We start from the raw sequence: 14,925 nt of genomic DNA, 5'->3' as shown, positions 1-14,925 counted from the left end.
CTTTAAGCGCTTGAAATAAAATGCTAAAATGTGTCCTGTTCAGCTTTGTGCGCTGCTTGACCTCATCAAGTCCCGAAAGTGTCATGTGACTATGCCAGGATATGGCTTCCCCAAAATGGAAATCGCTTTTTTAAAACCTTTTTTTATGCCATGAAAGCTCATTTGCAAGCCACGTTATGCGTTTCGGGAGTTAAGGGACAACCACAGAATGAAAAAAAACCACGAGTCATTGATACACCTTTAAAAATGTCTATTTTTAAACACACGGCTCACTCTTCCCCCTCCAAAACCGCCAGCGAGCTTGACATTGACGTTTTCAGATTTCCAATTTCAGATTTTTTCAACTTTAAATAAAATGCTTTAGTGCTTTTTGGGGGTTGAGGGACCACCAGAGAATGAACAAAAAAAAACCTGAGTCATTGATACGCTCATAAAAATATCTATTTTTAAACACACGCCTCGCTCCTCCCCCTCCAAACCCGCCAGCGGGCTCGACATTGATGTCCTCCTCCAATTTCTGATCAACATTTGCAATAAAAGTGACCGAATATTCTTCTTATGCGTTAACGTCATCATATTAAAAATTATTCCTAAAATGATGGGCATATCAGCGAAGTCCTCCCACCCCAAGTCTGACCTGACCCCCAACTGATGAAGATGAAGTATTCCAGAATGTGCCCCCCCCCCCCCGCAACAAATCTGTCATCGTGTCCACCTGAGAGGCAGACGCTTGAAGGACAGGAAAATGCTCGGAGTGGAAAGACGCCTCGGATCACACAGAGTTCAGCCCCCACCTGAGCCCGTCCACTCAGGACGGGGTCAGGCGGAGGCCAGGGGGGGTCCCGTCATGGGGCAAATCTCCCCTCCAATCCCTCTGTACACACACACACCATTCCCATCCCGGGCCCAGACCGCCCCCCCGCCCCGACCCGCTACTAAAACACAGCATTGGTCACGCAGATCCCAAACAAATGATGGAGAAAATGTGAGTGGAGCCTGGACAGCACGTATGGATGTTACATACTGCTGCTTTAAAAACAGCCCAACGCATTCAAACATCCACAGGATTGCTGCTGTCACAACTCAAATGTCTTTTAAAAAGCTTTTTTAACAACGAACTTGTTGTATTTTACAAAGAATTGCTAGAAAAGTCCCAAATCAGCTGAACTACATCGTTATTATTATTGCTGGAGCTGATGGCCCACTTCATTAGGGACAGTGATAATGAGACACAACAGCTTATTTGATTTGAGTTGTGTACTTTATTTCATTATTAAAAGCTTATTTTACTCAACCTTGTTTGTATTTTGCTGATTAATTGCTGGAAAAGTCTTGATTATTTAGCGTAATGAAAAGAAATGACGTGGAATGAAATGAATAACAATGGGAGCTGAGGGACGGAGTCATGAGATGCAGTAGAAGAGCTGAATCCAAAAATGCCGACTCGACAAACTTGTTTGTGTGTTACACATTAATTGCTGAGAAAAAGGCTTATTTTATTTTATTTTATTTTATTTTAGATATATTTATGAGAAGAGTGATGATCAGCTGTAGCTGATGGGCCACTTCATTAGGGATGGCGTCATGAGATACAATCTAATCTAATCTAATCGAAATCTAAAAAAAAATCTTGATTTGGAGCACGAGAGGCTCAAAATATTAGGAACAGTTGTCAGAAAGATGTAGGAAAATAATACATAATATTTTTTTTTCCCCCAACATTTTTCAAGCGCCACTCAAAAAAAACTAAACAAAAAAAACAACACAATCCATAGTCAACACAACCCCCCCCCAGCCCAAGCACGCTGACCCCACGACCCCGCCACTGTTTGATTTGTGCCTCGCCGGTGACTGTTTATGTGCGCGCTTCCTGTTAGCGTTAAAACTCTTCCTGTCACAGAAAGGGACAGCTCGCCATCACAGCGCTAACACGCCAACAGAGATGAAACTAGTTTTATTATTCTTCAAAGGGTGGGGATGGGGGACGGGGGGGACGGGGGTTGGGTACCAAACAAACAAACAAACAAACAAAAAAAAACAAAAAACAAAGCAGCCATATTTTACACGAGTGATTATTATTATTAAATTTTTACAACCATTCAGTCTGCATAACATAAAGAAATAATTCTACATCTTTGTTTCTTTCGTATTTTTGGTACTCTGATTTTTACATACAAATAACAAATACAGGAACTTTTTTTCACAATGCATATAATCTGTGGGCGGGATGAAAGTCTTAAGTGTGTGTGTGTGTGTGTGCGTGTGCGTGTGCGTGTGCGTGCGTGCGTGCGTGTGTGTGTGTGTGTGTGTGTGTGTGTGCGTGCGTGCGCGTCAACACAAACCAACAGGCCGAGACTTAAAGCACATCCAAAAATAAAAAGAAAGGCGAGCTAGAGACACGCCGGCGTTAACGTTAGCATTACACTGAATCCAAGATGGCGGCGTGCGCCCCCTGACTCCCTTCCTCCCTCCCTCGCTCCCTCGCTCCCTCGTACCTTCTGGCGGACAGCTGCCCTCCTTTTTCGCTCAAGTCTTCATTCATTAAATGTATTTGATACAATTTGTACAAACATGCTCGCTCAAGAGCGTGTCCTGTTACACAGGTGCAAGACTGGGAGGGGCGGTGGCAACAGGAAGGGGGCGGGGGCTTGGTCCAAGTCAGTTTTTGGTGACCTTTTGATGGCTTTTTGTACACAAATGGAGCTCCTTATTTCGGGGGAGAAATCAAATGTCCTGCCCCTCCGTCCCGCTGGGTCAGTGCGCCCCTTCTGCCCTACCTCCACCCCCCTCCCCCCACCCCCAAAGTGACTTTATAAAAATAAGATCAACTGAAGATGACGGCCTGTCAGTCAGAGAGGGGCGGGGCTTCAGGGAGCGGAGGGAGCGGCGCGTCAGCAGAGGAGCCTGAGGTGGGCGTCACCTCTAGCCCATGGCCGTGACCATACTGGAGGGGTGGTGGGGGGCGAAGGGCAGGCTCGAGGAAGGGTGCATGGGGGTGGGCGTGGTCAGCATGTGGCCGGAGTGCGAGAAGGGCGGGAAGGAGGACATGTGGCGGGAGAGGGCGGCGGGGCTGAAAGAGCTGCTCTTGTCCATCAGACTCTTGGAGAAGTCGTCCATGGTGTCCTGGGACTTTTTGGACTTCTTGGACTTGCTGGACATCTTCCTGTTGCGAGTCTGGATGCCTTCCTTCTTCATGGTCAGAGGTCGGTTGATCTGCTCTCCAAAGGGACAGAAAAGAGGGCAGGTTAGTATGTTGGCGTCCATTTTGGAGGCGGCGGCCATGCCGGGAGGAAACAAACAAGGGGGGTGGGGAGTGGGGGGGTAGCCTGGCAGCTAATGTCAAGCTAGCGAACCACAGAGACACGCGACCGCCAAGTCCTCCTCGACCGCGTGCTCGTCTGGGCCCCCGCTGCCATATTGCAGTTTAGGTTTAGAACGAGAGCAGGATGATGGAATTCCGGCTGTGGGCAGGATTACGAGGGGCGCGGGGGTAGGTTGGTGGGGGGGCTGCCTGATCTTTCGGAGCGTTTTTTCCCGGAGAAATGGGAACAGGGATTTCTTTCTCGCTCTGGCGCTGTCCGTCTGAGACGTTGGCATTTTTCGCTGACTCCAAAAGCCGAGCGGCCTCCATGATTAGCGGAGGCCCGAGATCTGTAAGCCCCCTCCCCACGCCAGCACCCCCCCCCCCCGCTGATGTGGTTTGACTCTGTAAGACGTGCCGCCGCACTGACTTTCTGCGGACGCCGCTCTTTGAAGCTCCCGGGACGCTTGGGGCCGACAGACGGGAGCGCCGAGTCGGACCACGGAGGAGCGGGGAGCTGTTAACACACCCCCCCCCCACGGAAAAAACCTCATCACCGAAGCCATGCCAACACAAATACGGGCATTTTATAAAAGCATTCTGCCGTCTTGTCCGCATGAAGTTACTGACTTCCGGGTGTTGCTTTCATTTGGGAGACGGTGCGTGTTTGCAGGCGTACGCACGTTGCTACTGCATTAGAGTAAACATAAGTACTGCATAAGAGTAAACATAAGTACTGCATAAGAGTAAACATAAGTACTGCATTAGAGTAAACATAAGTACTGCATAAGAGTAAACATAAGTACTGCATAAGAGTAAACATAAGTACTGCATTAGAGTAAACATAAGTACTGCATAAGAGTAAACATAAGTACTGCATAAGAGTAAACATAAGTACTGCATTAGAGTAAACATAAGTACTGCATAAGAGTAAACATAAGTACTGCATAAGAGTAAACATAAGTACTGCATTAGAGTAAACATAAGTACTGCATAAGAGTAAACATAAGTACTGCATAAGAGTAAACATAAGTACTGCATTAGAGTAAACATAAGTACTGCATAAGAGTAAACATAAGTACTGCATAAGAGTAAACATAAGTACTGCATTAGAGTAAACATAAGTACTGCATAAGAGTAAACATAAGTACTGCATTAGAGTAAACATAAGTACTGCATAAGAGTAAACACTTCAGCAGCAGAGGAGTCACACTTGCAGGATGGAAGGCCAAGCGTTGCGTTCAAAGGCTGCCAAATGTATTCCGTTCCTGTTTTGTTTCCTGACATGTGACTTCATTCAACCTTTTCCCCGTTTCAGCGCTCTCGGTTTTTACGAGACCGGCTCGGCTGAGCTCGTGGCCAACGTTCCTCCGGTGGCGCGGGTGTATAGCGTGTGTGTGCCGTTACCAGCTTGGCGTAGCAGAAACACAAACGCCAGCACACCGCCCCCTGCACTGGGGGCTGCAGGGTTTAAAGGTTGAGGAAGCTGGTGTTTGTCCGTACGCTGGATGGAGACGCACACTAAATGTAACATAAAGCCAAGCATTTTGTCTTTTTGGTGGAAAAAAATACACGTTTTGTTTTGACGTCATGCGGATCAGCGTGCCAACGGGAATATTCTTACTGCGTGATAAATATGATATGATGATGACATGACAGCACCCCACAAAAACAAACTCCCAGCTGGGGAATCAACCAACAATCAAAGTTCCCACAGTCACAATTTAGCATCCACGACCCCCACAAATTCAACAAGTTTTTCACATAATTTTTTCACTTGTGGTGAAAACACTCCATTTTATGCTCGTCATCTCCATAATTCACCAGTTTATTCATAGCAAAGCCATCATTGGTCAAGCTTACCTCACTCAAGGTGCAACCGAAAATAGCACAAGTAACACGTGGTACAGACAGTGCCCGGTGTCTTATATAGGACATCACTCTGTCACACCTTAACCCTAATCCTAGCCCTAAAATTAACTCTAACCCTAACCTTAACCCTCATTTTTACCCTAACCCTACCTCTAAAGTTAACACTAAACTTAATCCTAAACCTAACCCTAATTTTTACCCTAAAATGAACCCCAATATTAACCATAACCCTAATCCTAATCATAATTCTTATCCTAAAAGTAACCATAACCCTAAACATAACCCTATTTTTTACCCCAACCCTACCCCTAAAGTTAACACTAAACTTAATCCTGAACCTAACCCTAATTTTTACCCTAAACTGAACCCCAACACTAACTGTGTCAATGTGGTGCAGCGACTTTTTCGCTGCCCCATGAGTGATGGGAGGCATTTGGTTTGCTGACCTCCTGTTTGACCATTTTTTGTGTATCTCAATGAATCCATTTTTGTTCACCATTCGCGGGTTATCTGAGATTAGCGGGGGTCTACCATCGTCCAGTGCCGGGTGTTTGGGAGTTAACGCACTTTCAAGCGTGACACGCGTCCCAAAATAACGTGGAAGATGGCGGCAGGGTTCAAGGTGGGTTCAAGGCGCTGATTGTGGAATATTCTTGCGAGAGGAACATGGAGTGATTGGATAGAGTCGTGCGTGACAAGCATGTACTCGCCTTTCCCCCCCATAAGAGGAATATGTTACATCCATGCAGACCTTTTTATTCCCGTTTCACTCGCTTGAACTACGACGGACGCTTGATGGAAATTGACAGCTTTTGTGGCGGCCCACTCGGTCGACTCCCCGGGGTGCTTTCAAATTGAGGATGTGTGTGTGGGGGGGGGGGGGCCAAAGCGAATCTGAGGGAATGGTGGTTAGATGAAGGAGGGACGAGGAGTCGCCGCGGAAGCGAAACGTAGCGAAAAAGAGCGAGAGGCTCGAAAATTAATGGGATTTTAATTAAGCCCCCCAACCACCACCACCCCCACCCTTAATATTCGCGAGCTCGGCCCTCTCGGATTCACGCCAGCTGCCAATAAATCGTTCATTCGCTTTATCGGCGAGGCTCGCGCTCTGCAGGGACAATTAGCACTCAGGGACGTGACAGGAAAACAAAGATGGCATTGGGAGATGGGGGGGGGGTTGTTGGGGAGAGAAGGTGACACCTACTAAATCGCACTGCGTCTCAAACAAAATATTCCGCCAGCACACTTCATTAAGTGCGTATATTTCCTAACCGTGCAGTGCTGCCCCAAATCCCAAACTCTCGTTAGTTCTTCGTCTCTCCTTTGCAACCACTCGACGGAGCTTTTCCCCTCCCAACGTCTCCATTGCACGATCATGACAAATTAATTCCTTATGACTTTTTATGGCTTGTGCTTCAAGTGAGGCAGTTGTTACCCCGTCGCTTTTTACGCTAGTCCCTCCACTTAGGCTAGGTAGCCAAGATGGGCGACTGTCCAGGGTGGTAAAGTTTGACCGAACCTCGACTCACTTACCACGCAAGACGGAAAAAGTTGGAACAAATTCACAAAGTCGGGCAATTGTCCGTCCGTCGAGTGGTTCCGAAGGGGAGAAGACGAAGAAGCCGGTAAATCTTGCCATTATTTCTGGTAAGTGCGTAACGACAGTCATAGATTTGGGACGACATTGCACTGTCAAAACTTAACCCAAATCCTAGCCCTAGAATTAACCCTAACTCTAACCTTAACCCTAATTTTGACCCTCACCTTACCCCTAAAATTAACTGTAACCCTAACTGTAATTCTTACCCTAAAATTAACCCTAACTCTAACCTTAACCCTATTTTTTACCCTAACCCTATCCCTAAAAGTAACCCTAAAACTAACTGTAATCCTAACTGTAATTCTTACCCTAAAATTAACCCTAAACCTAATTTTACCATAGCCCTAGCCCTAAAATTAACACTAACCCTAACCTTAAACTTAACCTTAACTCTTACCCAAAAACTCACCTTAACTCTAACCTTAACCCTAATTTTTACCCTAACATTAACCCCAAAGTTAACCCTAATCTAGCCCTAATTTTTACCCTAAAATGAACCCTAATACTTCCTGTACGGGAAGACTTGGGTTTTTTTGGTACGTGTGTTAACTTACATTGTGCAGCTTGAAGTAGAGGCCGCAGGCGTTGCACACGGGGTCCCCGTTGGCGTTCCGCCTCCACAGCGTGGTGGTGGTCGTCTGGCAGTTGGCGCACGATGTTCCAGCGCGCCGGGCCGCCGACTGCGCATACACACACACGCGCACACACACACAGGAAGAGAGCGTCACATGACCGCGTCCAAGAAGCGACACGAGGTGCGTACGACGCCTCCGCACGTACACAAATACACACATACACAGCTTCCAAATATTACGGCTAAAGCTGAACAGGTTTGAAATGAGGGAGGGGAAGGAGCAGGAGGTCTAAAAATAGCAGCAGTGCAGAATCAACATTTAGACAAGACATAAAAGAGAGAGCCATTAAATCTGATTAAACGTCCTCCTTTAAAGAAAGCACTCGTCTCTGGAGCGCCACCTGGCAAAACCAGGTGCAGAATTGGATGCGGGAAGGCGTTCCCAGCTTTGCTAATGCTTTGCTAGGCTAATAAAGAGCGGGCTAATTAAAGAAGGGGGGATATTTTGGGGTGGAGGAGTGGGGGCTTCGCTCCAGGCGGCTGCAGCCGAGCTTCCAGTGAAAGTGCTGATGGATTTAGCTGCCTGGATGCTTGACATTGATGTTCTAATCTCTCTTTTTTTCTTTTTTCAAATCAATAAGCAGGTGAGCGCGAAGGACGCTGATTATCTTTCCAATTATAAACACGCGGCGGCCTCTAATAACCTCGCAGTGTGCCTGGAATATTCATGCCATCCTATATTTACACACGCCGCTCGATTTTACACCAAGGAAAGACGGGCATTTAAGAGCAGCATTTTGGACTCTTATCACACTTCCGGCAGCCTTTTCCGGGGAAGTCTGCTCATTTCAACGTCGGGGGTTTCTCCTGCAGCTCCAACCTACAGGAGACCCCCCCCCACCCAGGCCCCAAAATGATAACCTAAATCCTACAATGTATGATTTGAATGCAGGCCTGCACAAGACTACAGAACCAATGACAGTAATAATAATAATAATGATAATAATAATAATAAAAGTAATAAACAGTGCAGTTCTGTCATAGTATCTGAAAGCAGAGACCTGCACTTGTCGAGTCAATTTCCTGCAGCTAATAGGCCTACTTCTTCCTGGAGAGGGAAACACAGAGAGAGAGACGCACATGTCATCAAGAGACAAGCGTGGCGCGTTCACGTACCAGCCGCCGTTTGGGCTTGATGAGGGGCCGGTTCTGGCCGTTCATCTTGTGGTACAGTCCGCAGGCGTTACACAGATAGTGACCCGTACCGTCCCGCCGCCACAGCGGGGTCGACGTGGCCCCGCAGTTCACGCACTCCCTGCCCTCTGCAGAGGGAGGGGCGGGGGGGAAACACACACAGGAAAAAAACACACAAACAGTCGTTAGCAAAAAATAGCTACACTGAAAATGACACATAATTCATGTCAGCACATTCAATCTTTCATGTACTGGAAAAGTGCTTGCACTGCTGGACTACCGCAATGTATCCAGCTGGACATGGTTTGGATTTTAAATTTAAAAAAATGTATTGCTTGTGTTTTTCACACACAAAAAACAAATAGTTAAAAAGCCATTATTGTCCTCAACATGAGTTTGATTTGAAATAATAGAAAGAATGTTAAAAAAGACATGATTAATAGTGCTTGTGGTTTTCAACATTACTTTTTTTCATCCATTATTCAATTGGACATGATTTGCATTGTAATTTGTTTTCTAAATGTTGAAAAGAAATTGAAAATATTGCTTGTGTTTTTCCACACACACAAAAAAACAATATTTGTAAAAAAAAATCCATTATTCAACTCAACATGGCTTTGATTTGATTAAATAATAAAACAAGAAATTAAAAGCAGCGCTGGTGTTTTTCAACAATGAGTTGTTTCAAATCCATTATTCACTTTTACATGGTCTGGATTTGACCTTTTTAAAAACCTTCAACAGAATTAAATATATGGCTTGTGTTTTGCAACAATAAATTCTAGAAACAAAAATAATTCCACTATTCAGTTGGACGTGATGTTGACTTTTTTTTTACTTTTTTAAACACAAAAACAACAGTGACAAAAAACAACAAACATTGAAGTGGACGTGACGTTTTTAGCAGTTCTTTTATCTGTGCAATGAAACATGCAGGAAGAACATCAGACCGGCAATTTCAAGCATAAAACACACATGAATAAAAACAATAGCACGTGTTATCAGGGCCTTGTCAGAAGCATTTTTAAATATATCTATTTTTTCATCATTTTCAACAAATATTGTCTGGTGTAAAAATGCATTTCATAGCAATAACAACAATGAGCATTTGAGTGCTTCTGCCGTGACACGTGCAGGCGGGACGCGCTCCAGCGGTTTTGGCGAAATGGCGTGCGCGTGCGCGCGCGTGGAAAAGTGAAAGAGGGGCGCTCGTTGCGCGCGCCCGCGTCGCGCGACGACACACTTCCTCCTTTGTTTGCGTGTGCGTGTGCGCGCGACGCTTTTCCTCCTTGGCGCGCTTTGTGTCAAACGAACGCAGGACGTGTGCTTTTTAGTCTTTTCGCCCCCCCCCCAAAAAAAATAATAACAAACACAACTGGTGAAAACGAAATGACACATTATCCTCCCCATTAAAAAGCGCCTTGGCGTGGAAATAATAATCCAGATGATATGCATCGACTAATCCTCCCGTGAATGAAAAGAAGAAGCAGATATTAATCTGCTAATAAAAACAGTGAAGGTAATTAATGGGTGTGTTTTTCAAGCTATAGCAGCATCTCTTCACGGCCCCAACAAAGTGGCGCTCAGCGACGTGACGGTAATGAGATTACTGCGAGCATCCGAGAAGCTCTGCAGCCTTTTTACGGCGAAGTGCCTTCATCGTTTCCTGTGTGAACACGAAGCAATAGCGTGCTGTTTGATAGGATGCATTCACGTGCAGTTAGGATGGCTTTTTTTAGGGTTAGTGTGAGGTGCAACATGGCTGCGTGTGGTAGAAGCAAGAATGGAATAAAGCGCACGCCTACCTGAACAGGACCTTGTTTTTGGTCTTGTTTTGGAACCATAACTAGAAGAGGACCCACCTATCAGGCTACTTGGTGGGAAGAGGCCTGGCCCGTATTCTGGGACATAGGGTGGGTATGTGGCGATGGGGTGGTGGGCAGAGGACGAGCCTGGCCCCATGGCCGCCACGCTCCTGCTGTGAGCGGACTCCAGCTTCATGCTCTCGGCCAGGGTCACCTGGTACTTGATGCACTCCTTGTCCTCCTGCCGCCCGGACCCGCCCGGGCCCGGCGTGGAGATGCCCGGGTCCGGGGACACGTCCTTGGGAGGGGTGGGGGGGAAGGTGAAGAGGTGCGGACTGGAGTGTCCGGTGGACGACGACGAGGCCGGGGGGTACACGGACAGGCCGGCCGGGGAGCCGTGGTGGAGGGGGTTCTTGGGGAAGGGGCTCAGGTTCCACGGGGACGTGCTGTGGTGGGGGCCGATGCCTTTGCTGCCCTCCAGCCAGGGCAGGGAGCCGTGCAGCAGGGAGGGCCGGCACACCTGGCTACCTGCGGACACCACTTTCTCATTTGAATGCATACTTTGATACAAATACTTTCTCATTTGAATATTTACAGTAATTATTCACTGTTAATCAGGAGCATTTTTCAACACATTTGCGTTGAATTGTCTTTTTTTGAAGATGCACGATTTTACCTTTTCAAAATTTGTAAAAGAATGCACCAATTTAAATTGTTTTCACTTCATTTTTCAAAGCAGGTCATGTTTGGGGAAAACATGAATTGTTTTATTGTTTTATTTTTAATTTTTTTTTTGCTGCTAGTTTCGTTTTAAAAATGCACGAACTCCATTTCTTTTTTTTTTTTTCCAAAAGCAGACTGGAGTACTTACTGTGTGGAGGGGGGGGATACCGCTGCACGGCCCGCACAGAGTTGCCGTAGTAGGGGGAGACGTGGTTCCCCTGCCCGTCGATATTAAAGAGTACATCCACATCGTCAGCCAGCGGGTACTGCGAGGGGTCCATGTACGAGTGGCCGAGGCCCGGGTGATGCGAGCCGGGATGCTGCTCGTTCAGCACCGCGGGGTGGGGGCTCATCCAGCGGGGCTGGTCCGCGCTTACTTCCATGATTCTTTGCGTCTTCAAATGTTCATGCGAGGAAGAAGAGTAGCGAGAAAAATCCGTCTTCTTCGCCTTCTCGTCTGCCTTTCAGCGTTAAAAAATCCACAAGTCACCTGGACACACATACACACACGCGCGCGCGCACACACACACACGGGACACGTTAGAGCGCTCGAGCGGTTCTGGCCCGGTTCGACGGACGTCTGCTGGAACACACGGCCCGCATTACACGAGGAGGAGGAGGAAGAGGAGGGGGAAGAGGAGTACGTCCAACATGGAGAGGAGGAAGAAGAAGAGTCCCGGGCGGAGATCCTCAACTCCCCCCCAAAAAGTCAGTCTTTCTTGTTTTGGGCTGGAGGGAATGATGTGATGTGATGAAGGGGGGGGCATCAACAGGTTAACTCTCTCTCTCTCTCTCTCTCTCTCTCTCCCTCTCTCTCTCTCTCTGTCTATGCGTCCTCACACTGAAGGCATTCTTTCAGGATGGCGCCAGGCGGCTCAATGAGAGCAGACAGCTGTGGCGCGACGCAACTTAAGGAGGGTCCTGGGTGGGTGTCATCAGCCGAGGGGGTGGGGGGCGGGGGCGGGGCCTGGCCTAATTGAACCGAACGCGCGCGGGGGCTGCAGGGGACACTGGCGGGGACGTGTCTCGATGCCACTTCAGGACGTTTTAAAAACAAAGATACGATGTCGTCGCTTTAAAAGGAAGCGGCTGGAGTGCGCATGCGCGGCTTGAAATCTCTTCAACAAGGTTATGGTCTTTTTTTTTTTTTTTTTACTGTGAAAGTGCAGCTGAGGCGTGCGGGTTGTCGTCTTCCGCTGCACCACGGCGTCCTCTCGCGGCCTGCATGCATGGCTCCTAAAGTGCACGCGCACCTCCCGTGGCAAAAGTTCCATTATGTTCACGTGTCCTCTTTCTTTTTCTTCCTTCCTTCTCTTTTCGGAATACTAAAAATAAGTTTTAATTAATAACAACAAAAATGATCAATGGGCTTGACTGGGGGTTGGGGTGACGTCAGATGTGGTTAAACGTCATCAATCAAATGAATGCAAACAGCAATAAAACACATCAAATATGAATAAACAACAGATAGAAGTGATGAAATCTTTGCAAACATAATCATGTGCCTTTGTTGGGGGAAAACATCCAACTAGTTTGAAATTAATCGGATTATTTGTCACGCAGGGGAGGGGCGCATCGGGTGTGACGTCACGTCGGTGTAAACATCCCGGAAGTGAGGAGGATGAAAAGGTACACTTGGAGTCGGTCTAAGCAGCCAATCATGTTGTGATCCAGAATGATCCAGCAGATCCCAAGGTGTGCAGGCACGCACACCAAATTAAACGGGGCCTTAAACCCAGATTAGGATTATTCCCCCCCCCCCGTCAGTAAAATAAACATCTAAAAACAACAGGAGGGTGAAAGGGACAATTTAGATTTGAATCGGACTTTTTTCTTTGAATTCTAGCACCATGATAGGGAGTGTTATATGTGACAATCTAAGACCGGCGTGGATTATTCCACTGGCAGCCTGGGATGAAATGGCGCTGATAACGCGCGTGTGTGTGGGTGCACTTGGCCTTGCGGGGGCTCCTTTAGCAGCCAGTTCATCAGCACGGCGCAAAAATGACAATAAAAGAAGCAGCTCAAGGAGTGGACGAGTGAAAAATTTCAAAGTGCGTTTTCCAGACGAGGAAATGCTCCTTCCCCCGTCAGATATTATTCCGTCCACACGCCACAACTACATTTATGTGATTTCACACCCGTGGGGGAATTATCCGGAGGAATAAACGAACGTGGAATCCCAGACGCGAATAAAAGGCCAACTGATTGTGAGTCAAATAAGAGACGAATTGTCAGGACGGTGTGAAGCAGCTCGGCTTCTTGGAAGGAAACAGCGAGGGCGTGAAATAACGTTGCCGCGTGTGCGTGCGTGAAAGTAAGAAACCGTCTTCTTTTTTTCAAGAGTTATTATTCCCAGAATAATTACGGTTCCTACTCTTTTGTGTCATTCTGAAAATTGATGGGCAAAGAGGCACATAAAAGTCATTTTGTGTGATGAAGCACTCAATTCCTGACAGACAACCGGAAAGCACATCAACGCAACTCCGCATTTGAGCCTTTTTGTCCTTTGGAGGCCTCATGAAATTAAATAACGCCGTTATTTAAAAAAAAATCATTTTATCATGTGGTGTGGGTGTGTGTGTGCGTGCGCGTGTGTGTGGGAGGACTAAAAAGACTGGAAGGCGTGCACGAAGCAGAGCAGGTAAAGTCTTATTTATATTTCACTTATTATTATTATTATTTTGATGATTTTTAGTTGTAGCTTTTCTCTTATTTTAGCAGCAAATGAAGCCCGACGAGGCAACAATGGCGACCGTGCGCGAGGCTGCGTGCACAATGGACACGCAGCCTCCGCTGCATCGGACATGACTCTCATCATCGTCATCGGTATCATTGATCATAATAATAATAATAAGAATAAGAAGAAGAAGAAGAAGAATCCTAATAATCCCATCCATTCGGTCTTGCTGGACAACATTTCAACCCGAAAAAAAAAGTTACCGAGCGAGCAGCATTCCGTTCAAGACTCGCACGCACGCGCATACACGCGAGGAAAACATGCAGCCGTGAAAGGCGATTAAAAAAAATAATAATAAATCATAAGAACAACAAATGATGTTTTACTGACCTGCTCACTCGGCCCCCTTTTTCCCCCCCGCGAATGCGCTGAAGATGCACGCGCTGGCTGAAGGTCCATGTGCACGAGCAGCGAGCGGGGAGGGGAGGGGAGGGGAGGGGAGAGGAGCGGGAGGCGGAGGACTGGGACGTGCACGCGCCCACGTGCACGCCAAGGGTTGCTGCACTCGGCCTCTTCCGGTTTTCGCACAAAAATAGCGCAGTTATTTATGATATTTGCCGTCTTTTTTGGAGGAGGATTTATTTTTTCTTTTTATTTTTTTAAACACGTGACATCAAAGTGAAACTGTGGCTAAAAGCCGGAGGCGTGACGTCACAGACGCGCCTCACTGCATTTATCAGCACGTAAATACACGCGCATGCTGCTCGTGAATGCTTATTGTTATCATTTATAGAAGTCATAGGCCTAGAACCTATTTGAAGCTATGTTATACATTACGTTTATGTTATTTTATTGATTTTTTTTTTTACAAAATGTACTATATTATTCCATAATTGACTTTATAAACTACATATATATTATTTTTGTAGTGCTATATTATTTTGTTGTTGTTTTTTTAATTTAATTTATGATTTTATATACCACATAGGCCTAGTCATTTATTTAACTTGCTATGATTATATTGATTTGTATTTTCTTCTCTTATTTTGTACTGACTTCCAAATGTAAGTGAAGCTATTGATATCATCCTGGCTGTGATGCATGTTGGTGTGTGAGTGCGTGCACATTCTAAGGTTTTCTGTGGCCTTTCGCTGCATAGACGCCTTAAAAATGAAA

General features: G+C 46.5%; 1 protein-coding gene across 5 annotated transcripts; it reads right to left on the bottom strand.

The window, feature by feature from the left end:
* Positions 1-1,936: 1,936 nt before the first annotated feature.
* gata3 (GATA binding protein 3) lies at positions 1,937-14,133 on the bottom strand. Of its 5 annotated transcripts, none has more exons than XM_054768116.1 (6): positions 11,218-14,133; positions 10,347-10,874; positions 8,613-8,669; positions 8,409-8,455; positions 7,328-7,453; positions 1,937-3,213 (listed from the first exon to the last, which is right to left on the bottom strand). In XM_054768116.1, exons 1-6 carry the CDS (start codon positions 11,450-11,452, stop codon positions 2,923-2,925), a joined length of 1,284 nt encoding a protein of 427 aa, XP_054624091.1. In that variant the 5' UTR covers positions 11,453-14,133; the 3' UTR covers positions 1,937-2,922. The 5 variants fall into 5 exon arrangements, with proteins under 5 accessions (XP_054624091.1, XP_054624093.1, XP_054624090.1 ...); XM_054768118.1 differs by having other exon boundaries at positions 10,404-10,874; XM_054768115.1 differs by lacking the exon at positions 8,409-8,455 and having other exon boundaries at positions 8,524-8,669.
* Between the last annotated feature and the right edge of the window lie 792 nt (positions 14,134-14,925).

This window comes from Dunckerocampus dactyliophorus, chromosome 2 (assembly GCF_027744805.1).
Source record: "Dunckerocampus dactyliophorus isolate RoL2022-P2 chromosome 2, RoL_Ddac_1.1, whole genome shotgun sequence".
Lineage (NCBI taxonomy): Eukaryota > Metazoa > Chordata > Actinopteri > Syngnathiformes > Syngnathidae > Dunckerocampus > Dunckerocampus dactyliophorus.
Note: the sequence above shows the minus strand (reverse complement) of the source record. Positions and strands in the feature narration are given on the sequence as shown.

Excerpts from the sequence above, each read along its gene's own strand:
- gata3 (XM_054768115.1), bottom strand. The coding sequence starts at position 11,452 with ATGGAAGTAAGCGCGGACCAGCCCCGCTGGATGAGCCCCCACCCCGCG. Across the intron at positions 8,670-10,346 it reads AAAAACAAGGTCCTGTTCAG|AGGGCAGGGAGTGCGTGAAC; the intron begins GTAGGCGTGCGC and ends CTCCCTCTGCAG. Across the intron at positions 7,454-8,523 it reads TCAAGCCCAAACGGCGGCTG|TCGGCGGCCCGGCGCGCTGG; the intron begins GTACGTGAACGC and ends GTGTATGCGCAG.